Raw genomic sequence first — 25285 nt, forward strand, 5'->3', positions numbered from 1 at the left:
GCACGGGTGGTTTGTAGGTTAATTTTCAGGAAACAGCATGGGCCTGTATATTCATTATGTTTCCTTGGCGAAACATCAGAGAAAAATATGAAAAAACTGATTTCATGAGCACTTCCTTACCTTCAATAATGCAAGAGCCACATTGAAAATGACACTGATGCCCTGAAAGGAGAAAACACGAGATTAAGAGGGGGGAAATGGGTTATTCCCATTATGAACAAGTACATTTTCATGCCCACTTCATGTTTTATTATATTAGATCAAATATTTTCAAAAATGGATGTAAAATGAAAATCATATTATTTCGAACAACACTGAATGAATTTAAAATAATTTTGCTTTGAATAGATGTTGCTGTATTGCCATGTTCCCAGGTGTTGCATTGCCATGTTCCCAGGTGTTGCATTAATTTCTATTTTGACAAACTAGCAATTTATTACCTTTATTAAATATTACAGGTGTTTATTTTTCAGGTATTTTTTCTTTCTCCTATGGAAATGTTACAAACTAAACTTGTTGTCTTGTAAATGTTGATTTAACTGGTAATTATTTATAGATTATTCTTTTGTCCTCAATACAGTATTTACACCCTGTTATAATAGCTGTTTTTAATGACATCATCCTCCCGTAAGTGACAGATTTTGGTGGGACAACATCAGCTCAAACATCAGTATTAGCAATGGGTTGATGAATTCTTTTGTTTATTTGTATGTTTTTTTTTTTGCTATCTTCATTTGCTTTTTTCATACTCTAAAACCATTTAAAAATGTTAATGTTACATAAAATGACATAAATCAGTATAATAATATCAAAATAACAAAAGATGGTTAAAAACTCAAAACTCAAAATCAAGTTGAGTCCATAAGATACTAAATAGCAACTACTTAACCCTCAACTCCAAATTAACAGGTAAACTGGGTAAAGAGAGCAGGAAAAGCTAGTTAAAGCAAGTAAGAATGAAATTTTACCTCACACAGCAGAAGGTCTATGATGTGAAAGACCATGTAAAGAGGGAATTTGGCTGTGAAGAGTGTGAGGAACCACTGGGAGGCGTACATGTGTGCTTCCAAACCCAGGTTCAGGAAGTGTGCGTACAGATCTGGAATGCATTCCTACAACAAAGAGAGGCAGAAGTCACTGATAGTACCGGTTGTGGATGCTGACTGGTCAATACAATGTTGCAGTCATAAAATGTATCATGGTTTCCACAACAATATTATTCAGCACAACTGTTTTTAACATTGATAATGATAAGAACTGTTTCTTGAGCATCAAATCAGCATATTAGTATGATTTCTGAAGGATCATGTGACACTGAGGACTGGAGTAATTATGCTGAAAATTCAGCTTTACATCACAGGAATAAATTACAGTTTAAAATATATTCAAGTCAAAAACAGTTATTTGAAATTGTAATATTATTACACATTATTACTGTTTTTTCTGTATTTTTGATCAAATAAATGCAGCCTTGTTGAGCAGAAGAATAAGAAATTTTCACAGAATGACAGTGTAGTACATGTATTTTGTCTTGGAGGACCAGCAGACCTTTCTACAAGATGAAATAGACTTACATTCAAGAAGCATAAATAACTTAACAGTTGTACTTTTGAGGTGAATTTATCTTACTTTAAAAATGACAAAATATTCTTTTTTATGTTGGGACACATCAGGGACTATTTCTTCAAGAGGAAGAATAGCACATTTGGTTATTTAAACTGCTCATTTAAAATGTGACCTTTTCTGTAATTATTTGTATTCGAATATGTCAACTAATATTCTCAGTTTTCTAACACTAACCTGCATGAGTCTCTCCAGTTGGAAGAACTTGCAGTGCAGGTCTTCAAAGTTCTGCTTGAAGAGCTCCCTGAGACCGTATTCAAACATGATCTTGACCAGCACGCTGAACGCCTGTTCCTCTGGCATCTGCACCAAAATGACACCGCAAACAATCACTGATCACAGAGCTCGATATTAAAAACCCATCATGCTGACAAAATCCCACAACAGGTAATCTCCACTAGATGGCACCACCTCTCATCTCAAAGGATGATGTCACATACATTAGCTCAAACAAAGGAGTTTACTTGACTAAATAACATATTCTGCAAGTGCAAATACGCAAATGTGCCATTATATTAAATGTTATAGATGTCCTTGTTTCAAACTGTTTTGATTCGAGAGTCTGTGACACTCACGTGTAGTAGCAGCACAGCGGCAAGGAAGGACTGTCCTTGACAGTAACCAATTTCTTCATCATATACAGAGTATGCCTGCAGGATGAAAGACGCAGAATGTTAAAGTGGAATTATGGGTAATAATGCTCTAAATTGCTTGGTCGCAATTTAGAGTAATTGAAACCTCATTGGTACATGTGAAAGCTAAAATGTGCTGCGTTGGTTCTCACACACCAAGCAAGTATGCTTGAGATTTTATTCACCATAACTGATGTGCACATTTATCAATGTTTATATGTGAATAAAAGCCTAAATTCAATCTGTTCATCATATAAAGCGATCATGTCTCTGGACTAAACCACTCAGTTCATATGGATTAGTTTTATGATCTCTTTATCAACTTTTTGAAGCATCAAAGCGGTAGTTCCGTGGACTGTCAATGGAGGGACAGAAATCTCTCAGATTTCTTTTAAAATATATTTGTGTTTCGAAGATGAACGAATGTCTTACAAGTAAATGATGAGAGAATTTTTATTTTGGGGTGAACTAACCCTTTATCTTGACCTCCGCTGCAGCTCTCAAATCTCATTTGTGATTTTGCATATTTAAACTTGGTATTTTGTGATTATGGGAGTGATTTGTGAGTACGAGACATGAGAATTTATGTTGTTTAGCATCACTGACGCCAAACCTAGAGCTACACATCTTCACGTGGCATGTTTGAATATACAAAAGTGCAAATGAGATTTGAGAGCTCGACAGAATGCTTACAGATTGACCTACATAACTCTGAAAACTGTTAAAATGTCAGCTAATATTGTGACAATCACAAACTGCAGTGCTAATAAACTTTGTGAACTGTGGATTGAGAGAACTGAATCACACTGTGTGGTCAATATGAGAAATCCATAGTGCTCTATGAAAGATGGTGGTAATAGTCGAAGAGAGGGCTGGTGAATTATTAAGAGATGCCCAAAGATGGAAACCCAACATCAATCTCCTCATTTCCCTCATTTGTGACTTTCATATTAAACCCACTGACCTCATTATTTTAGTGAGAAAATCTGAGACCTGAAAAATGTTTTGTGTTTGCTAAACAGGTGATTTGGGTTACTGAACTTCCACCATCTTTATATGCTTTGAAAAAGCCGATTGATTGTGGATGAAATCGTGATTAACCTATATAGTATACACACTAGTGCTGTCAATCGATTTTAAAAAAAATTAACTAATTAATCACAATTTTTTCTGTAACTAATCATGATTAATCACACCTAATATTAAAATTTGTAATATATTTTTATATTGTAATACATATTTTCACATTGAAATTAACGTAAAAACAATATAAAGACGGTATATTTTAAATATTTGTTTATACCAGTAGTGCTACTGATGCCTCTATTCAATAATTTTTTTAGTATAATTGAAAGCCATCATTTTTAACATTTAATAGGCTTAAATTTTTTTTTTTTTTTTTTTAATTTTAATGAACTTTCAAAAAAATCTTCAAATAATCCCACATAAATGTCACATTTAGCTGTACCCTTGTGTCAATATCAGATCCCTCTGTTTGAATGAGAGCTGTCAGTTCGTTTTCTTTCCCATCTATATATCCAGCGATACCTATCCATTCAACCATCTATCAATCTCGCTATATATCTATTTATACATCCATCACTATATACACCCAACCATCTCTACATCTATATTCATCTATTTATCTACCCATTCCAACCATCTACACACCACCTATCTATATCCATCCATTTATATCTCTATCCAAACATCTATATTCATCTTTATCCACCCATCCTTCTATATATCCAGACATCTAGATTTCCATACATATATATCTATTCATCCAACTATATCAATCTCACATTATATCCATTTATACATCCATCACTATATACATCCAACCATCTATACAATCTATATACATCTATTTATCTGTCCATCCAATCATCTATACACCCAGCTATCTATATCTAGCCATCTGTCCATTTATATCTCCATCCAAACATCTATACACTCATCTTTATCCATCCATCCATCCATCATCCTTCATCCATCATCCATCAGTTACAAGAAAATAATTAAGTGCATGCTTCCATCAGCCACCTTGCTGGATGTCGACATAAATCATCAACCTATATCAACCATTTGAACCATACCAATCACTCAATCACTACCACCCTAGATTTTGACACTCGTTTTTCGACAAAGTGTCTTCATACATGTAGCATTTCTTATGAGCCTTAAAAAATATCTATAAAGTAAGTTTATAAAGAAACAATCCAAAAGAGCACATGTAACTTTTCTTAATGTTAGGAAATTGATTTTGCAGAGCTGAAGATGACAAATGAACAGGAGCAGAACAGAAGTGCAGAATCTGAGCTGAGCAGACAAATTGAAAGCAAATGGCAGACAGGTCACCTGCTCACCTTACAGATCTTATAGAGCGAGTCCTGCCCATCACCGCCTGTGTCTTTAAAGTAGTCGTGTGCAGGGAATGTACGGTTAATGTCACGAGTGATGGCACTGTCCTGCGGGGATTCCTAGTAAAAGACAAGTGAGAGAAATAGAGAAATGTTATAATAAGGCACAGCTAATATCTGTAAGGCCAATATATAAAATTACATTGCAATATAATACAATTTAAAGACAGTGTGTGATTTCTGTGCCACTATCATCACAAAATGGAAGTGCAAAAATAATGACTCCCCCTCATCTGTCTTTGTTCGAACAAACAGACCATCCAATCCCAAACTCTTGGCAATGGTTGAGCCAGGCTGGTCTTCATTCACTTTCATTGCATATAGACAAATACAGCACTTTTGACTCCTATCCACTAGGGGGCAATGGATAGGGCATGGACAGAACACACATACACTCTTAACAAAATTTTTTTATTGGCATCAATGGTTCCATGAACAGCCTTTAACATCCACTGAACCTTTCCACTCAAGACTGTTAAAATGTTCTTCATACTATGAAAAAAATGGTTGTTTTAACAACTGTTCACTGAAAGGGTCTTTGGAGAGCTTAAAAAAATAGTTATTCTATGACATCACTGTGCATACTGTGTCATACTGTTGTACCTCAAGATCTGTCCACTGGAACAGGGTGTTCTTATCCCCAAAGAGCAATGTGGACAGATCGAGGTGGAAATGTATGCATATGTGTGCTCAAGAGCGTGTCCTTCAGCATCACAGACAAACAGAGTATGTTGAATATCCCAGAAGCTCAGCCTATGTGTATGTTCGAGTGTCAGTGGTTGTAAGATATGAGATATGAGTCTGTCTGGTCACATGTATGTTGCCAAATGCTGAAGGCCATCTAGCAAAGACCAAAGATCCTAAAGCTTTCTCAGTTTGCAAGGTCTACATGCACAGCTCAGATGTCTTCAGTCAAAGCACAGCTCTCAGCAGCTCAACTACCACATTATTCTCCCTAAAAAGCATGTGATGGTACAATTACTAGCTAAATCATATTTCTGTGATGCTCTAGCTAAATATAGGTTTCTTTGAGCCTCAGAGATACTGTTTACAGTTTGTAATAACAGAAGAGAGCAGCATGAAAACTCAGGGCTGGTTAAGACAGATTGAGTGCTAGTAGACCAGGATAACTTCACAGCCCCTGGTAGTATGGAAAAGAACACATTGAAAATTCCTCAAAACTTCTCCTTTTGTGTTCCACAGAGGAAAGTCTTTTCAGCAGGACTACAGATTACCCATGTATTTTAGAAACAAAGATGAAAATCACAAATTCGCCCAGGTGTTCGCAGCAAACATCTAAGTTGTCAGATGGTAGCTGTGCCTCCACAGGAGAATTGAGGACTGTTATCTTTCACTGGCTCACTTAAAACAGTCAATTAACAGCTCTCAGAAAAGAGCACATGATGCACTAAATCCAAGAGCACCATTACAAGACTGAAAGAACATGTAAAATGCCTTGACAAATCCTGTGGGGGGTGCCATGGAGATGATAATGAAAGCAAAAGATAGAGTCAGGGAGGCTCATACTCTGGAGGAGATGTTACTTTACCTGACCAGAGCAACATCGCTCCACTAGAGTTCACTGCGATCCAATTTCAATCTATCCAATTAACTTAGGATTGTACTGCAATTTCCTGTGGATTTGAATTATCTAAAATGTTGCTGAAAAGGATGAAGTATAACAGAAGAGAGCAAATTTTCAAACTCTATTAAGTTTATGTACACTGTAAAAAAAGAATTGTTGGTTTAACTTAAAGTAAGTTACCTGGTTGCCTTAAAATTTTGAGTTCACTGAAATTAGAAATTTGAGTTAATACAATAAAGGTGATTGATTTAATCGATGGAAACTTAAAATATTATGTTATCTGAACTACATTAATTATCTAAGTTGATTTGACAAAAGAAAAAATGTTATGATAACAAATCATGAAAATAATTTTTTACAGTGTAGGTGCAACCAATGTTTGGTTGGTTAGTTTTGACAGTTACCCCACTGCTGTAACTAGGATATTATGCAGACAATAAGCCTGTTTCTCCTTTGACGGCCATTCAAAAGTATTTATATATTCTGACAAAATAGTTTTATGCAAGTAACATAAATTGCCTCAGCAGAAAAGTTTGTTTGGGTTGGTTAAAAACTAGCTCTACACCGGCCTCTAAAACCTACTGGTCAGAAATCAGGAACTGCTAACATTTGAAGTCATACAATGTCCCCACCATGTAAAGTTTTCAGAGCAAAAACAACTAAGTCTAGATAGACTGTTGCAAAAAAACTAGATCACATTAAACTAGATCGCTCTCATAATAAACAAACCGTGAGCGCCTGGGGCTGCAGACTGTTGATGGACACCCATTCCTATTTCTGTCGCACTTTATTTTTCCCATCCATCTATTATTGTATCCGTTACATCAAAGCCAGCTCATGATGGCACAAAGATGGCAAATTAAATTACTTTGGATGCTAAAATTTGCTCTCAAAATTAAGAGTAAGTGTCGCAAACAAAGACTGTGATGTGTTATGTTTATTTCTGGCCATGTTATACAGTAACAGTCAGTTATGTCACCGTTCAACTCAAGCCATGCTTAGACTAGATGACTAAACCGCCTTTAAAAAAAAAGCCCTTCAGTGGAGTTGTGAATATGGGTTAATAGCAAATCAATTCTATTTGCAATTCACAATTTTTTTTTTTTTTTAAAAAACATTTTTTTTTTTTGCTAATTCAAAACTCAATTTGATTAACAACGATTCTGTTCAGTATTTTAATTTATTTTTGAATTCTTTGAAAACTATCCTCAATGTATCTTAGACAAGAAAATGAAAGACAAGCAAACTACTAAAAGAAATCACATTTTCTACATGAACATACAGGCTACTTGTAATACAATACATATACTTAAATACTCATACTCATGTATAATGCTTTTTACAATACTAAATATATCAAAGCAGCATTACAGGAAAAAAGAAAAAAATGTCAGAAAAATGAAAACTACAGAAAATAGTGCTGTAAGGAGCTAGAGCTGTCAAAAGTACCGACTTCAGTATCTAGTCAGTACTGAAATTTTCAAAATCTGACGTTTTGAGCGCTGTTGAGCGGATTGGTACCGAAGTTGGTACTTTTGACAACTCTATAAGGAGCTATGAAATTTGTCTCCTTTAAAGCATAAAATGCAGATGAATGCAGAAACTATAAACAAAAATCTAGATAAATTAGTCCACCTTACTAATGGACTAGTCAACTGATGTGGCCCGTCCTTGTTAGGGAAAGTTACTTTTAAAAGTAAAGCATTACAATATTGTGTTACTCCCTTAAAAAGTAACTAACTGTGCTACTTAGGTACTTTTTATGGAAAGTAATGTTGCGTTACTTTTTCTCACCTGGACTGGGCATGAATGTTTGTTTTTTAATAACAAAAAAAAAAAAGTTCTTGTAAATGTAATGGAATAATTCTTAGGCTGATGAAAATGCAAATTTGCACCTGGACAGTAGGCGCAACTCAAACAAACCTTTCAGCTGTGCTGCCATTCTAGATTGCAGAAGACTAACATGCAGGAGAAGAAAGTTCAACACTCTTAATTGAGCAATAAAACAAAACAAACAATAAAAAATTAAACAAATGTAATGTTTATCTAAAGCCATTTTTGCTTATTAGTATGGTTGATCTGGATCATCGAAGGTCAGCAGCAAAGACATGGGTTAAAAAAGTGAGATCAAAAAGTATATTTCTGTTATTTAACATTTAATTATTGCAGGTTTGTGTAATATTCTGAGTTTTGCATTTCACTGTTTTTATTCATTCTGAGGAATACTGAATCTGCTTTTATGTCAGTGAGGTGAGTAAATGCCTGCTCACATTTAGCCTAGACCTACAATAAAATGAAAAAGTGAAAGTGACGTGACATGTAGCCAAGTATGGTGTCCCATCCAAGTGCACACACACAGCAGTAAACACACACACACACACACACACACACACACACACACACACACACACACACAGACACACACTGTGAACACAGACCCGAAGCAGTGGGTAGCCAATTTTTGCTGTGGCGCCCGGGGAGCAGCTGGGGGTTCGGTGCCTTGCTCAAGGTCTCACCTCAGTCTTGGTATTGACGGTGGTAAAGAGCGCTGTACATTCACTCCCCCCACCGACAATTCCTGCCGGTACTGACACTCGAACCACCAACCTTTGGGCTACAAGAACCACCCGCTCAGAGCGGGACTCGAACCCGGGTCCGCCGGCATGGGAGTCAGGCGCTCTAACAAGAAGGCTAAAGACCGCAGTCTCATCACGTTTACACAGCGCACACAATGCCTCTGCACTTACTCCAGATCTCTCTCAACATGGGGACAAGAGAGGTGTCAGTAAATAAATGGGAAAGTAACTTGAGTTAGTTATTTGAAAAAGTTACTCAGATATTTTGTTGTAAATGTAAAAGTAATGCGTTACTTTACTAGTCAAATAAAGTAATCCGATTACGTAAGTTGCGTTATTTGTAATGTGTTACCCCCAACACTGCTCATAATGTACCAAATACACAAAAATAACAACAGAGTTACTGTACAGCTTTACAGCATATGTCACAAAACTCAATCTAGATTATACAACATCTATTTATAGATGCTCTCTGCTTCAAACACACAAGCACACCCAGCGGGAGTCACGGAAGCTTGAGGGCAAACTGCTGCCACTTTCTTTTGCCATTTTAAAAGACAATAATGTAAAATAATACATCATGCCCATGGCCGTCAGTAATTACATACTCATAAAGTTACTTGCACAGTACAGCAATGACAGTGCGCTAAAATCCTACATCAATTCCTGGAAAAGTGAAGTTAAGTTACATTTCCCTAATGTGCTCAAAGTATCACCCCATAATGCTCATTTTGGATTTCTATAACCCTTTTATTTCCATGCAGAAGTCCTCATTTGACTTGTAACTGCCTTGGGCAATGTTAAAGACCCTTTAAGTGAGAAGGGAAGTCATATGATGATTCTGAACTATCATAATTAAAGTGATTATTAAATGTGCTCATTAATATCAGAGATGCGAGAGGAGTACAGGAATGACTCATTACTGCATGTCCAACACAACATACACACTTGCCTGAGCATGGGCAAAATCTACAACTGCAGAAAACATATATAAGATTAATGGGGTTTAAATGGGTATTAAAGGGATAGTTCACCCAAAAATGAAAATTCTGTCATCATTTACTCAACCTCATGTAGTATTAAACCTGTATGACTTTTGCTTTTATGGAACATAAAAGAAGATAAATTGAGAAATGTCTCAGTATATATATATATATATATTTATTTATTTATTTATTTATTATTCAATGAAAGTCAATGGTAACCAAAATAGTTTGGTCACCAACATGGTCACACAGGTTTGAAACGACATGAGGGTGAGTAAATGATAACAGAATTTTCATTTTTGGGTGAACTATCCCTATCATAGGTTTTTTATTAAAATGGAAATAAGAAATTATTTTTTAATAAAAGGTTATCCTAAATAAGAAACTGAAACTGCCAGTAGGTGGCGGTAAATGTCTTACTCCCAATTTATCTCAACATGGGGACAGGAGAGGTGTCAGTAAATAAACGGGAAAACAAAGTAATGTGCGTTATTTATTTGAAAAAGTAACTTGGATATTTTATTGTAAATAATGCATTACTTTAATTGTTAATGGGAAAAAAGTAATCTGATTACGTAACTCATGTTACTTGTAAAGCGTTACCCCCAACACTGGTCTCCTCCAGGTTTCCCAACTCTCTTTGGTTGTGCACGTATGGATGGTGGAGTTCAGCCTGAATTCAGGACACCATGTTTTATTCATCTTCTTTCTAGCACAAGACTACAATCTTCTCCAAAAAGCATGATTAATATCAGTCATCACGCACTGCCTTTCTTCCATCACACTGAAAAATGGTGACAGAAGGAATGGAACAAGGCGATGAAAGCAAGTATGTGTTTTGCTTTTGTCGCCTTGTTCCATTGCTTCTGTCACCACTTTTTCAGACTTTCACAGAAGCTGGCATACGCGTTGTAGGTTTGGGCCGCCTACCTACCTAATTTACACCATCACACATGTAATACATGTCAATTGCCACCTGCTAACAAAGGTACCGAGACTAAAGTCCAGGAAATAACCTTCAGGGAAGATTTTTTTTTTTCTGAAGAAACATCAAACAGACTGGCATGTACGCGTGCAAGGTGCTCGAAAGTGCTCCCACACACTTGCGCTAACAGCGGATTCCTGCCTTAGTAAGCATACCCCTTTTCAAAGATTAATTACCCTCTCTTTCTATAATTGATGCTATGTTTATGTGGAAGAGAGGAGCCACTAAATAATGCATCTGCAGCCAGCAGCTCAGCTGACGTGCTCAGCAGCTACGCAAACTCAGGTCAACCACAAGGCAGACTGACCCACTGCTCAAACGAGCTAGTCCTGCAAGATGAGAATGGAAAAGGGTCTAAGAAGAAACTAGTACAGGGTTATGGTGAATCCAGTGGACTAGAAGAAGCTAAAATTAGGTCAGTCTGAGATCAAAGCATAATCAGACCAGTCTGACTGGACTGCTTCTGATCTAAAGCATGTTCCTGAGGAAGATCAGATTGGATTCAGAATATAGTTTAGTCTCAGATTAGAGAAATCAACTATTGGAATGGAAAAAGGATGGAAAGCAGATCTGGACTGATGGACTACATGTCCAAAAGTCCTAAACTAATGTCTGATAAATGATTTAGGTGCCCGTAACTACTTGAAGATTAAAATGCATACATTCAATTAGGTTTGAAACCATTTTCAAATAATAATAATAATAATAATAATAATAATAATAATGTGGTAACTATCAAGAAAAAAGTTATCATAACATCATTATTTAAAAAAAAAACATTAAATATATTAAATATGAATATAACATTAAATATACAATATATTTTAAAGTAATTTTTTTTTTTGACAAATATTGTGAATTATTCATTTATATCATTTCAAATAATTTTTTTTGCAGGATGTTTTTGTCCATTTTTTTAAGCCAAAGTTTTCTTTTCAAGAATTGTATGCTTTTAATTTTTAAAGCTTTTAAAGTCAAAATTCATGAAAATTTACTATATGCTCGAAATATAATGAAAAATTTTAATTTATAAATAAAAAAACGTTACATGCCAAACATTGTATAAAAGGTCTTCAAGTCATTGTGTGTATTAACTGCATTATTAATGCAATTAATATTGCAGTTTTTATGAACAAACAAACAAACCACCAAAAAAAACAAAGCAGCATTCTTGGGTCCTTGACCCAAAAGTTTTACTGAAAAGGTGGTATTGATAACCATAACACAAGGATATTTTGAGCAGGAGCCAAGCATTAGGTCTTTAGTTCAATAGGTACAAATTTCTTCCTCTCAAGCATTTCCATGAAAATGAACAAGATGAATTAAAGAAAAGAAAGAATGCAAAGTATGGCAGGAAAAGATGAATAATAAACAAAGAATTAATAGATGAAGCCAAAAAAAAAAAAGCCAAGTTTTTTTTCTTTCAGGAGGTTTCTTATGACTCTCTTTCTCAACCTCTGTCCAGCTACTCAAGGAGGAAGCCTGAACATGGGGTTTGCTGGGTAGAAACAGTACCTGATGTCTCAGATAAGGAGCCATAATTATGTTCTGCTAGCATTAGGGAAAGTCATCCTGGACCCTGAAAAGTGCTAAGAAAATCGTGGTGACATAAGACTGCTTAAAAGGGGATTTGTGTGAACCTCTTGCGTGAGTGCGAAGCACAAAACATTACTTGTGTTGGGTTTTGACTGTGATGGTGAGATTGTGTGTGCGGTGGGGGAAGGTTTCTTCCGCAGGAAGCACTGTACTTTTTTTCCTAACCATTGTTTACGGTCGTTTATTCTGATCGGCAACAATGAGCAAAAATGGCATTTTGTTTTTCTTGGGGGAGGCTGATTATAAAAAGTGTAGTGAGCTTGATGAAAGAGAGTGAGAAACTGAGGGTGGGTGAGTTGGTGGGTTCACTGTAGTCCACTCCCTCACTAAGACGGAGGCAGGGAGGGTCTACATCCTTTTCCTTTCAACATCTCACCCACTGAGCACATGTCTGGGATCAGCAGCGATCTCCAGGGTCTGTTAGAATACATTAGCGACTAGAATGAAAGGTTTAATGAGACTGAATTGTACACTATATTATGTAAACAGTCATTGTGAAAACTAAGTTAGGACACAGTGTTACACTGAACACATTTTCCGTCTGATGATGTTTGATACACATATGTATTTATGTACAGTATTTACTTTGAAAGGGCTTAAAAGTGTGATTTTAATCCGAGTAACCATCACTTTAAACAAACAGCCATTGTAGCCAAGTAGATTAAAAATGTTTAATACAAGAAGTTAAACACTAAAATTCTTGTTAAAATAATTAATGTTTTCCACAGTTTTCCACTAAATGAACACAAAAAAGATGCACCAATTAAATGATACACAGAAATACACTAGTGGTCAAAAGTTTTGAATAATTAAGATTATAAATATTTTTATATCATTTATATGATCAAAAATACAGTAAAAACAGTAATATTTTGAATTTTACATATATATTTGAATTTATGCCTGTGATCAAAGCTGGATTTTCAGCATCATTATTCCAGTCTTCAGTGTCACATGATCATTCAGATATCATTTTAATATGATGATTTGCTGCTCAATCATTAATAATGGTTAGGGGACAAATGAGATCTGCAATGTAAGTTGGAGCCAGGCCATGCAAGGCTTTAAATACAAAAGTTAAAACCTTATAATCGATTCTAAATTTTACAGCCAGTGTAAATGTGCTAAGATAGGGGTGATATGCTCCCTCTTTTTTTCCCCATCAAGAAATAAGCTGAAGCATTTTGAACTAGTTGTATGCATGAAAGAGAAAAGTGGTTAATACCAGCATACAGGGCATTACAATAGTCAAGCCTTGTTGAAATAAAAGCACGTCTCTAAATCATTAAAAGATTTAAGCTTCCGTATGCCCCTAAGTTGGAAGATGCTGGCTCTAACAACAGAATTTATTTGCTTTTATTTTCTTATAAAAGCATGTTTAAAACATGATGCAACAAAACTTTTTTGTAAAGAACTATTAATAATAGACAGAATATTAGGTGCTACAGAATCCAACATCCTTATCAAAGTAGTTGGAATAGCATCAAGAGTTAGAGATAATCAAACTCAATATTAAGTTAGAGATAATATCCATGAAATATAATGAAATACGATAAAGTTTAGAAAGTTAGCTGGACTCATAGGTAAGTACCAGAGTATCTGAGATGGATTCACTAAAATATGACATTTAACACAACAGATTTTGTTTATGAAAAAGCTACAAAACTTCTCACACAACTCCAGACTGTGATCACAAGCAACCACACTGGGAGGATTAAGTACAAAATTGATAGTGGAGAACAGAATTTTTGGATAGCAGGAATTTTGACAAATTAAGTTTACAAAGTATTTGGACCTTTGCAGAGCAACCACTTCAAATTTGGACAAATAATTTTGCAATAGTTGGACAAAGAAATTTGCAATTTATCCTCTTTCCATTTTCTTTCTGCCCTTCTACACTCATTCCTTAGAGCACATACTTCTCTGTTAAACCAAGGCTGTTTCCTAGATTTTAGTTTCTAAATGAATCAGTAGAAAGAATGAGCAGCAAACATATCTTAACACTCATAATCGCAAGTTAAATGACAAATAAGGTTGGTGCAACTTTTTTTTAATGACATGGTCTTTATGAAACATGGTTAAATAATAAGCATAAAATTATAAAATTATTAATGACACCGCTTAATTTTCGTAATTACCAGGAAAACGATTGCAAATATATTGTAGATATAGCACACAGCCCTTGTCCTAACTAGGACATTTTGCTGGTCTCTTGGTTTCTCTTTCTGTGGCATTGTGTTGGGTAGTCCGTCCAGTGTGAAATATCACTGCTTCAAAATCTAGCTCCACATAATTATATATTAAACATTTACTAGGCTGTGCTTGTTGTGTCGAGCAGCAGGTTGGACAGACAAATTACTGGAAACTTACCACGTCACTGCTGGTCAGGAAACGTGTGAGAAAAATATTACTGCAGAGTAAAAAGCTCTTTATGATTCGTTTTCTTATTTGATTTTTGTTTTAAACCTGTTTAAATTGATGCTTCTGCAATTCGGATGGTCTTTTAGCTTGACAAATCTTGTCTAGACATGCAAAAAAAAACCTAGATAATTGTTAAATTTGGTGAAACCAGCAATACTACGCAACATTAAATAAGGTCATGAGAAACTTACAGTACTTATGAAAACAAAGACAATTCGGCCTTTCAGTATGTCACAGAAAACCAAATGTTTAAGTTGGCAAGACTTAAAAACACATGTACTTGATCAAGGAATGTAGGATGTTTTCCAATGCTTTACACTGACTTGTACATTTGACGTTAAATAGTGGATGTGTGCATGTGATGAACAAGTGCTAATGCAAGTAATTACCAACAGTTTATTAATGTACTGTCAGTAATACATACTAGCACATACATCTACATTAAAAGAACATGCATACATTCCCCATACACACACACACACACACACACACTACTCATTCGACCATACATTTCTTCTTACAATGACAAGCATTCAAATAAGATAGGATAAGATCACATTTATTTCCTCAGTGCAGATATACCAGAATATAAATATATTATTGACAATTATTTTCTAAAACATGACATCATTACAAAATTTGTGGTACACTACACCAGTACCTCAGTTACAGCCCTACACACACCAGACAATTTGTTGATATGCTGACGAAAATACGGAGAAGCAGATCAAGTTTTCTTTTAGCCAAGCAACTTCAGTTCAAAATGTTGTTAATCACAAAGACTTTGCAGTGCTTTCATATCCTCTTGCGCAAAGTGTTCACTCACGATAAGAAATGAAATACAATTTGGAATGCTTTAAGTTGAAAGGCGAAAAACAATTCTCTCCAGTTAATCAAATAAAAATCAGACCCGCTTAGGAGGGCAAGATCATGAGCAATTCATTAAGGAGCCTGGCTCAGCAATTTAATTGATTGTTAAAACATACATGTATAAACTCAATAAAGATGCCTAGCACAATCAAGATGAGGTTAAGGAGGGGTGTGTGGGTGTGTGTGTTTGTGTGCACGAAAAAGTGTGTTCCTCAGGGAGAGAACACACACTGTTCCAAGCTCAGCCCTCCATTTTCTGCGATGGCAGGGGCCGGTTGGGTCCTGCGTCCTAATATGGCACAGCGGAAAGCAAGTCATATTGGGAGATTTTCTCCCTTGAGAGCACTAGCCCTTGACTTTGATTTCAAGAACAGAGCAGTTTTCCCACAGGAAAGAAAAAAAAAAAAAGAATACTTTGGCATCATAAGGAGAACAAAAAACAAACAACAAAAAAGCACTCTCTGGCATCAAAATGTCCCAAAAGTTAAAATCCTTTCTCCAACTTTTACCCATGACAGAAGTACCATCATCTTTATAAAGCAAAACATGCAATGCTGACACCTGTTTGGGCAGCATTAGAGCATCAAAATCCATTCCATTTCAAAACACACATTTCCATTTGTAGTACATAAAATCAATATACAATCCCACTTACAATATCCTTCAGACACAAAGAGGTATGTACAAACAACCTCAGAAGACAATATCTACAGCATTTGAAAATTAACAGATACACATGCTTCAAGATCTGGATTTTCTCAGCAGTTTATGCATCCAATCCAATTTTGATTTTATTTTCATAGAAAGAATTAACTGGTGACCAATGAGAAAGACATCAGAATCAGTCTGAATTATAGCAACAAATGGATGGTTTCTCAAAATTCAACCGATCCAAATGGTTTATAAACAAGCAACTGTTTTGTAGGCAGCTTCTCAAGCATGGCCATTAAATTTAATTTGATTCCTTTAGGTGAATACAGGGACTGTTTTCTTAAGACAAGAGGGAGGAAGCAGTCCTGGGTGAGTCCAGAGGTCCAGGGACATTAAAAAGTCCTAAAAGCAATCAAGACGAATGCTAAAAACAAGTCCCTGGAATAGACATGAACCTTTGTTCTGTTTAAAGCACATACACATCCATGCACGTGTGCGCACACACATGGTCATGTGCAATCAATAAAGCGATGGATGGGTAAATGGCTGAACTGAGATACACAAATTCTTTCAGCTCTGGATCAAAAACAGCACATGGCCAGAGGCCACAAGATCAACATCTACATTTAAACAAACAAGCTGGGAAAAAAGCCCTTTTTCTATTATGTGTGATATGTTTTCTATCACTCTCTAGTGAGTGGAAGTATTGCACATCACCCTGCCATGACATGGCAGTTCAGACCTTACACATCACCTCTCAAAAGCTTGACCAAACGCTTAAAAAGACAGTCATAAGACACTTCTTCACGTCACAGTATTACAGTTATAAAAGCAAGTCTTTAGGCAATTCAGTCATTAACTGAAGTGACGTGGCATAATAACTAGATCCATTTCTGACAGTCAAACTACTGGTTTTGGTGATAAAATTAGAGCATTTTTCCCATGCTATCATACAAAAAGTATTTGGGGAATATGCTACAATATATAACCCTCTCCAATGGAAAAAAAATTCTCTTAAAACAATTTAAGAGAAGGTAAAGTTCATAAATACTTTTAGATTAAATACAAAGAGGAATGCAGACTGTTTTTTTTTTTTTTTTTTATAATAAATGCCTTACATACTACAAATAATCAATCCATTCAAAATGTAATTTCAATCTTATTACATTTTGTGGTTCCTGTAATATATATATATATATATATATATATATATATATATATATATATATATATATATATAAAAAAAACAATTCCATCAGAGAACATCAATAAATATTGTTACTTTGGTCAGCTATAAGGACAAAGCTATCCGCATAAGAAAGTATTTTTAACAGTACCATCCAAATGAGTGAATTTATGATCATAGTCACAGCATGAAAAAAATGACAAAGGGCATGATTTTCAATGCCCTCTATTTTCTTGGCACCTCCACATATGAATTATGTACAGAATCTGTGTATGAGGCTTCTTAAGTGTGTCATAAAGATAAACAGTACAGTGCTGTAAGATGCAGTTTATTATTGTTCCGCTTTTTTTTTTGTGTGTGTGTGTGTGTGTGTGTGTGTGTGTGTGTGTGTGTGTGTGTGTGTGTGTATATATATGCAGGACTCTCCAGAAACATTTGTCATAATACTTTGACCTCTGCATCCAGATATCACTGTTTTAGTAGGTTTTCTTCTGACCTCCATTTTATCCAAGTGTCCTAATACACCTTGAGTTAAACACAACAAGCTTTTTGGTTCTTGCCCACATCAGCAACCTTCACCACTGCGGCGTTGTTCATCTTAAGGGCTCAAATGCAGAATTAAGCAACATCTGTTACGGTCATGTGATTCTGTGTTGTGCCTAACTGCATTATGCAATATTTTAAGGGTGACTGTGCGTCTGTACACATTGTAACCCATGGAAGAAAACCAAGCATGGCAAGAGAGTTGTACAGGATTGAAACTTCTAAGAGTCCAAGAGTCCAAGATTCCAAGAGTCCAAGAGTCATTCTGTCCAGCAGACATTAAAATCAAATTGAAATCCAATTTGAATCAGATAAAATACTCCAAGTAGTTAAATAGATCTTTCAGAATGACTTGCAGGATCCTATTGATGCTGGGGTGAAAGAATGTTTGTTTCAGCAAGGAAGTTCATCTCCAGTGTGATCAAGGGTTAGAAAGGAGTCAGAATGTGCCGTCTGTTTGCTGTTGTATTACTGCGTTTTTTAAGGATGATGTCCTCTGACTGGAGGCGTGGTTATGTAATCCCTTCATGGCTTTAAATAAGCAGAAAATGGGAAGACCATGTAATTGTGGCATTGCTTAGGGGCTAGAGTAGAATTCTGCTCTTTGGGAAAAGGGCTTTAAAAAAAAATTCCAATTGTGATTGCTGAAGGTCAAGACTTATCGCTGATTCATAGACAAGAAACACTGCCGATCTATCAAACACATTCCTCAGCTGAGAGCAGGGTAGTGATCAGATTATCCTCTGAAATTATGAGGCAAGAATTGGACATTACTAGTAAAAACATAACTAAGATTATGAGTCTGAAACCAGGTCAGCTCTTGGAAATGCTTTTAATCTTTGCAGAGTCTCTGTCCAGAAGATAATATTAACATCTAGTCTAATATTTCAGATTTTACATCAGTCTAGCAGAGATCCTTCTTCCTACATTTAAACAAATGTGAGCATGTTAACTGGAGAAACAGAGACCATTTGTTCTCACTATGCTGACAACATGAGCAGAACTAAAAGTCCACAAAGGCTGGTAAATTCACCACAAAGTCTAAAAGATCAGCTAGCTGAAGTCTGTAAAAGACACGAGCTGGTCTTCTTTTAAGAAGACATTTGCTGAGCGCAACTCCATCTTTGCATTACTGTCATAAATTAAAATGATGTTTTTTGCATACAGACAATATTTAATGCAAGACTTCACAATCACAATTCTGTCTCACAGAATAATATTTATCTCCTTTCCTCGTTGCTTAATTAATCATTGTAGCAAAAACTGCTGAGAATGGTATATCTGAAAACACCAATGAGAATAGCCCACTCTCACATAGTTGTGCACTTCATCTCTCATGACCAAGGTCAAAGGTCCGTTTCTTCCTACCAGGTAATCCTGCAACTATACATAAAGGCAAACAGACCTTTGTCATCTAGCCTCATTCAGAACACCGGGACCGAACTGGGATAGTGCTCAGATGACTAAACCAATCTTCAGCACCCACTTAACAGACAAGACCCTTGCCATCAATATAAAGCTCACTATCTTGCAAAAAGATGGTGTTACACATGGCATGCAGGGCGCGGAGGTGCTGGTGGATCTCCTAGAGGCTTCTTGGTGTCGGTACGTTGCAGACAAAGCAGGCAGAGGCGCTTGAGGCCTTTGCGGAAGGCGCTGTTAGACAGGCTGTAAATGAGACAGTTGCAAAAACTATTGCTAATGGCCAGCCATGTGGTCAGGAATGAGACAATGGCATGGTGGTATATCCCTGCGCTCTCCAGTAAAAAATAAATAATGTAGGGTAGCCAAAGCAGGTAGAACACACTGGTGATACGGAAGAGCACGGTGGCGTAGCGTTTGTCCGTGCAAGCTTGCTCACCCGTCTCAGGATCCTGTGGGCCAAAGCGAGCTCTCCGCTCACTGATCTGCCGAGTGTGCTGCCGACAGATCCGAAAGATATGGGCATAAGTGAAACAAACAGTAAAAGCAGCTGGTGCGTAGAGGGCCGCAACAATAAAGGCGGTAAAAAGGGGCTGGGTGTCCCAAGAGGAGCACCAATTAAATACATCACCATGGTATCCCGGCTTGCCCCAATCAAAAAAAGTCGGCAAAAAGATGAGTGCTGAATACAGCCAAATAAGTGTAATGCAAGTGCGAAGACGGCAGGGTGTGACCAGAGCTGTGTAGGAAAGAGGTCGGGTGATGGCAACATAACGGTCAATACTAACGCATGCCAGAGAGGCCATGGAGACACTCTTCAACACGCAGACCATGTAGCTAAAGACCATGCAGGTGAGTTTCTCGTTCAAACCCTCCAGATGGTGCAGAAGAGACAGAGAGGGGATAAGACAGCTGACCCCAACCAGGAAGTCTGCGTATGCCATAGTCTGTATAAAGGAGCTAGTGGTATGGTGGCTGAGTAGCGGGGCACAGTGGAACACAAATATAACCACCAGGTTCCCAGAGATGATGAGCACTGTCAAGAAGAAAATAACAGCTACTTCCAGCAGGCAGGTGTTAAAGATCTGGGAGTAGCCAATGTCCAGCAGGCAGAAGGGTTCTGTGCTATGGTTCAACTCAGTGGCGTTCATCTTGTTCAGGGTGCGCTTGGGCGCACAATTGGGGTGCTAGTTCCTTGGGGGCCTAGCTCAGCAAAGACTGCCCACAGTTCGGCTGTCCCTGTTGGGGGAGGTGTCCATGCCAGGTGCCTTCCATATTAGCAACATGAGCCGCTAGTCCTCAGTGTCCGCACCAATCCTTTCACTAACACATGCGCATGCAGGGACAGGATCCTGGGGAGAGTCACTTGTAAAACACACTGGATAATACAGTGACTATTGTGGGGGCAGGTGGTGAGTCTAGCTTAAATTCTGGATAAAACCCCAGCAGTACAAGACAAATAAACCCTCCTCTTTTATCAGTCCCCCACCTTTCCGGGGAGAAGCACAGCTGCGCCTGAGCAGGGTAGGCAGCTGCCGGCACAGGACGTGCACAAGGAAAAAAGCAGAGGAAGCAGAGTCCTTGCCACTCTGATCACAGAAGTCCCAGTCGCTCTCAAACAGTTATTAGTCCGGAGGATCACGCACAGTGAAACAGCACTGGAGATTCCTCACAAGAACGTAGTCAAATTGTTTATTCCTATAAATCCCAAAAAGGACGCAATCCAGAGTGATGCCTTTGCAGAAACTTCAGTCGTCAGTTGTCAATCGAAAGAACAGCGGGGAATCTCTTCAGCATGTGCCAGGCTCCCAGCTCCCTCACATCAATGTGGAGGAAGTATGTGTGATCCAGGATGAAGAAACAGCAAGTGATGATTGGCATTTCAAACGGAGAAGGGGCTCTCCAGAGAGGAGCCAGCGTCTGGAATGTAAATGAAGGATAGAGTGGTGTGATGCAGAAAGCAGTCTCTCTCCCTCTCTTCTGTGGCACTGATGCATCCCCGCTCTTTCCTTCCCTCTCTCCCTCCCTCTCTCCGCTGCAGCAGGAGCACTCAAACTCCTCCCACCCTTGGCTCTAGCCTGTGAGCAGATGTCGAAGCATGAGCAGAGAGAGGCATCCCCTTCCCTTGTCAATCCATACACTCCTTCACCCCGCTCGTACCCACCACTCAATCTCTCACAAATACTGTCCAAAAAAAGCATTGCCTTCAGATTTTTAGATTCCCTTAACAACACTCTTTCTAATGTAAAACTCATATTACTTGCTCTGTCCTTCCTTTTCCTTTTATTCCCATCACAATTCCAATACAACATGCCTCCCACGCACTCGCTCTTTCTCCCGCCTATGCGGACACATGCAAAAAAACAGCAGAAGGTCAGAATGTATCCATTTCCAAAGTCAAAGAAATAAATTTCTTACTAGATCAACTGAAACTATTCATATCATCAGCGTGAAATTATGCCCATTTTATGCAGCGTTGTGGCTCCAATTTACGTAACACTTTAAAAGTTCTTCGATAAACGTTAGGAAGTCAGTTGCATCCTACATGCTAATTTTTCTTGTGTATTTGTTTCATGTATCACCATGTTATCAGATGAATTAGGAAAGATGGTGACATCAGAGACTGGCACGTAGCCAGCATCGACGCATGCGGGCAGTCAAAATACTAAGGTTATCATGATATGATCTGTGCCAGTCTGGTCGGCCACACAGATTTACTGAACTTTAGGAGTTTCCCTAACACAAACTATTTATATCATAGTTATCAGTTTCTGTTCCCTGTCACCATGGTAATATTAAAACCATAGCACCCCGTCAGTCTCCTTTCATTCTGTCACTGCCAGAATCAGCAAACACACACAGTCCCCACTTTCACGCATCCCCTCAGCCAGGCACACGAGGGGCTAAAAATAGGCCCAACTTGAAAGGTGGGGAGCGGACAACACTGGGCTCATCTATTAGGAGGAGAACAATGAGGAGGAAAGGAAGAGATAAAGAGGAATGGAGGGGCTAAATCCATGACATATTTAATTTGACAAAATGAAGCTGTAAAAGTTGGACTTACAGCTTCTTTAATGACACGCACTTACATGTCGATCATTCTAGCGAACTACTAAAACCATCTTCCCTGCTCTGACTATGATCATCTGCTATAGGAGAAGATAAGAGAAAGGCTGTCCCCATAGTGATGGGAAGGTGTTAGTCGAGTCCAGCCTGACTCAGCTGCTCGGTGAAAACACAGTGAACACAAACAGCACATACTCATCCCTTCATAGAGTGAGACAGCAGGTTTACATCAAGTCCACCAAACTCTCAGACCTGGAGATCACTGCTTTAGCAGAGAATCCTGCCGTATAGACCACCCACCGTCTTCCTCCATAAACCCTTCTCAATCCCCTGGGTCTAGAGCATTCAGTGTGGCATTAACCCCACAGAGCAGAGACACTATTTTTGTACAGACATGTATGCTACCATTTGCTATATTAAAAGGTCTTCTATTGAACGCAGTCAAGCTCAAGACTATCTGTTCCCTATTTTGTTAAGTCACGCCTGGTGCTGAAAAAAAGATATTTATTGTGGTGTGTTTAGAATGCCGGTACTTGAAGTGAGAAGAGGAGCAGGCTGCCGCAGACTAACAGACCAGGCTTTGTGTTAGCAGTTTGTTTTTATTCACCACATGGGGTGGTGTGTGAGGAGCGTCTAGAGAAATCTGTGTGTATGTCTGACCTCTGTGTCTGTGTTTATGGACAAGGGAACATCTGGTAATAGTATGAGCCGCAGAAATGCAGCCCATCAAACATGTTCGGGTGCGCAGAAGGGTTCAGAGTGAAACAAGGCCACAAAGTAAGATGCTTGTTACCATGTCAATTGCAGACGATCTGATACAATATAGGCTACTTATTCCATTAACAAAAATAGAAGCCATACGGATGGTGACTGACTGAAATTTAGGCTCCATGCCAATTTGTGATGCATTAAAGGCTTGATTGCATTTGCAACTTCACCACTGAAAACATCACATACCACTAGCGGTTTAGAGCATATCTTGACCAATTTAAAGCAAAGTCTTAGCTGGTCCATCTTACACTGGTCTTCTAGCTGGAGAACCTTAAGGTGATGATACACGGGGCAACTTTTTAAACAATGTTGCCGGGCAATGTTGCCGTCAACGGGCAACCTGGTGAGACACAGGGCAACTAATTAGGGCAACGGACAGTTGGCAGCAAACAATCAGAGAGAAGCAAATCTACTGCCAACCCAATAAATACTTCATTATAAACATTTGTTAGGCACTTTATTTTTCAAATATATTCTTCGTTTTTATTAAATATAATTGCGTTTTTGATTTGTTGTAGGAAAAGGGAGAAGAGCGAGTTTGGCAAAAGGCGGATTCGAACCAGAATTGATCGCATCAAAAGCTACTTTCACGTGCCATACGCCCTACAGCCTACGCCACTACAGACGTTAAACAGAACGCGTCTTTTTAGTATTTCACTGAAAACATTCAGTGACTAAATTACAGCCTGTGCACATTAAATTGGACACTTGTTGGTATTTTAAGCATTAAATGAGGTAAGTTCCCTGTTTTGGGTTGACACATGACAAATTGCCCACGCAAAAAGAAATAAGTTCACTCTCCTTTTCTTCGCTCCACTGCCGCCGAGAGGCCGCCATCTTGTTTGAATTTTTTCTGGAGATTTCAGAAAAAAAAAAATTCTGAGATCCTCGAATCAGAATGCTAGCAGCCGATCATTCTGATTCGAGGATCTCAGAAAACTGTTCACGACCGATCTAAAGTATCCAGATAGAAATGTGTTGCTCATTCTCAATGGGAAAGTGCCCAAGCAACATTGCTCGGCAACATTGCTCAAAAAGTTGCCCCGTGTATCATCACCTTTAGACTAATTTGTTCAGATGGAAAATCAACAATCACCATTACGTTTGCTCATACTTAGAGATTTTGTTCAAATTTATAACCTAACCCTATAGTATTAAATGGATAGTAAAGTATTAAAGTTCTGTCATCAATTACTCAACCTCATGTCATTCCAAACCTTTTTTTTTTACCAAAACGTTCCTTTTTTAGTAGAACACAAAAGAAGATATTCTGAAGAGTATTTCAATTGTTTTTGCCCATACAATAAGCACCAGTGGGGACCAAACAACATTGGACCCCATTGAATTCCATTGTGTGTATATAATATAATATAATATAATATATTTCCAAATGCCTAATTTAACAATTTCACACCCAACCAGCTGTTTTTCATAAATCTCACATTGTAACAGCACTGTTACTGTACCTGTCATGGCAGTCATAACTCCCATGGCAACAAGTGTAAATAAATGAAAAGTTGTTGGGGTTAGAAAGAGTGGCAGTACTTGAGTAATACATGGAAAAGGTGAAGGCACTCAGTAAAACTAAATCAAACTTGTCATCACCCAAGCCCTGGTGTTAAGACGTGTCGTGTATTTATGACCCAGCCCTGGTGAAAATCAACACTTGTCTTAATCCAGCCATTTGGCCCTGATGTATCAAAGGGAGGCCTGTCTCTCAAAACACTGGAAATTCTATATTTCTCACTTAAATGTTTATTGAAAGCAGAGACAGACAGTTTCATCAATGTCACTTTGTTGCTTAACTTGCCGTAAGCTCGAACTATAAAGCAGCCTGCCAGTTCCGTGATAACAACTCAAAATAGAAATGTGGGCTCATTCAATGCCTCCATTGAATTAAACACAATGGCAAAACTCTGTGAGCATGGCTATTCTTTGTGTTAAGAAAT

At 37.7% G+C, this 25285-nt stretch overlaps 2 protein-coding genes across 5 annotated transcripts in view; both read right to left on the minus strand.

The window, feature by feature from the left end:
* The window catches only part of LOC127521930 (rab GTPase-activating protein 1), a 97252-nt gene that overhangs the window by 17499 nt on the left and 54468 nt on the right, over nucleotides 1–25285 (minus strand). For all 4 annotated transcript variants that reach the window (XM_051911421.1, XM_051911420.1, XM_051911422.1 and 1 more), the window contains 5 exons: nucleotides 4625–4738; nucleotides 2199–2273; nucleotides 1801–1926; nucleotides 969–1112; nucleotides 121–162 (listed from right to left, as the gene is read on the minus strand). In XM_051911421.1, coding sequence (XP_051767381.1) covers nucleotides 121–162; nucleotides 969–1112; nucleotides 1801–1926; nucleotides 2199–2273; nucleotides 4625–4738 — 501 coding nt within the window. The remainder of the gene's footprint in view (nucleotides 1–120; nucleotides 163–968; nucleotides 1113–1800; nucleotides 1927–2198; nucleotides 2274–4624; nucleotides 4739–25285) is intronic.
* LOC127521931 (probable G-protein coupled receptor 21) lies at nucleotides 15371–24231 on the minus strand. The gene has a single exon (XM_051911424.1). The coding sequence runs from the start codon at nucleotides 20648–20650 to the stop codon at nucleotides 19622–19624; it is 1029 nt and encodes a 342-aa protein (XP_051767384.1). The 5' UTR covers nucleotides 20651–24231; the 3' UTR covers nucleotides 15371–19621.

Source organism: Ctenopharyngodon idella, chromosome 10, assembly GCF_019924925.1.
Source record: "Ctenopharyngodon idella isolate HZGC_01 chromosome 10, HZGC01, whole genome shotgun sequence".
NCBI lineage: Eukaryota > Metazoa > Chordata > Actinopteri > Cypriniformes > Xenocyprididae > Ctenopharyngodon > Ctenopharyngodon idella.

What these genes read in the sequence shown, in the direction of transcription:
- LOC127521931 (XM_051911424.1), bottom strand. Translation starts at nt 20,650, where the DNA reads ATGAACGCCACTGAGTTGAACCATAGCACAGAACCCTTCTGCCTGCTG.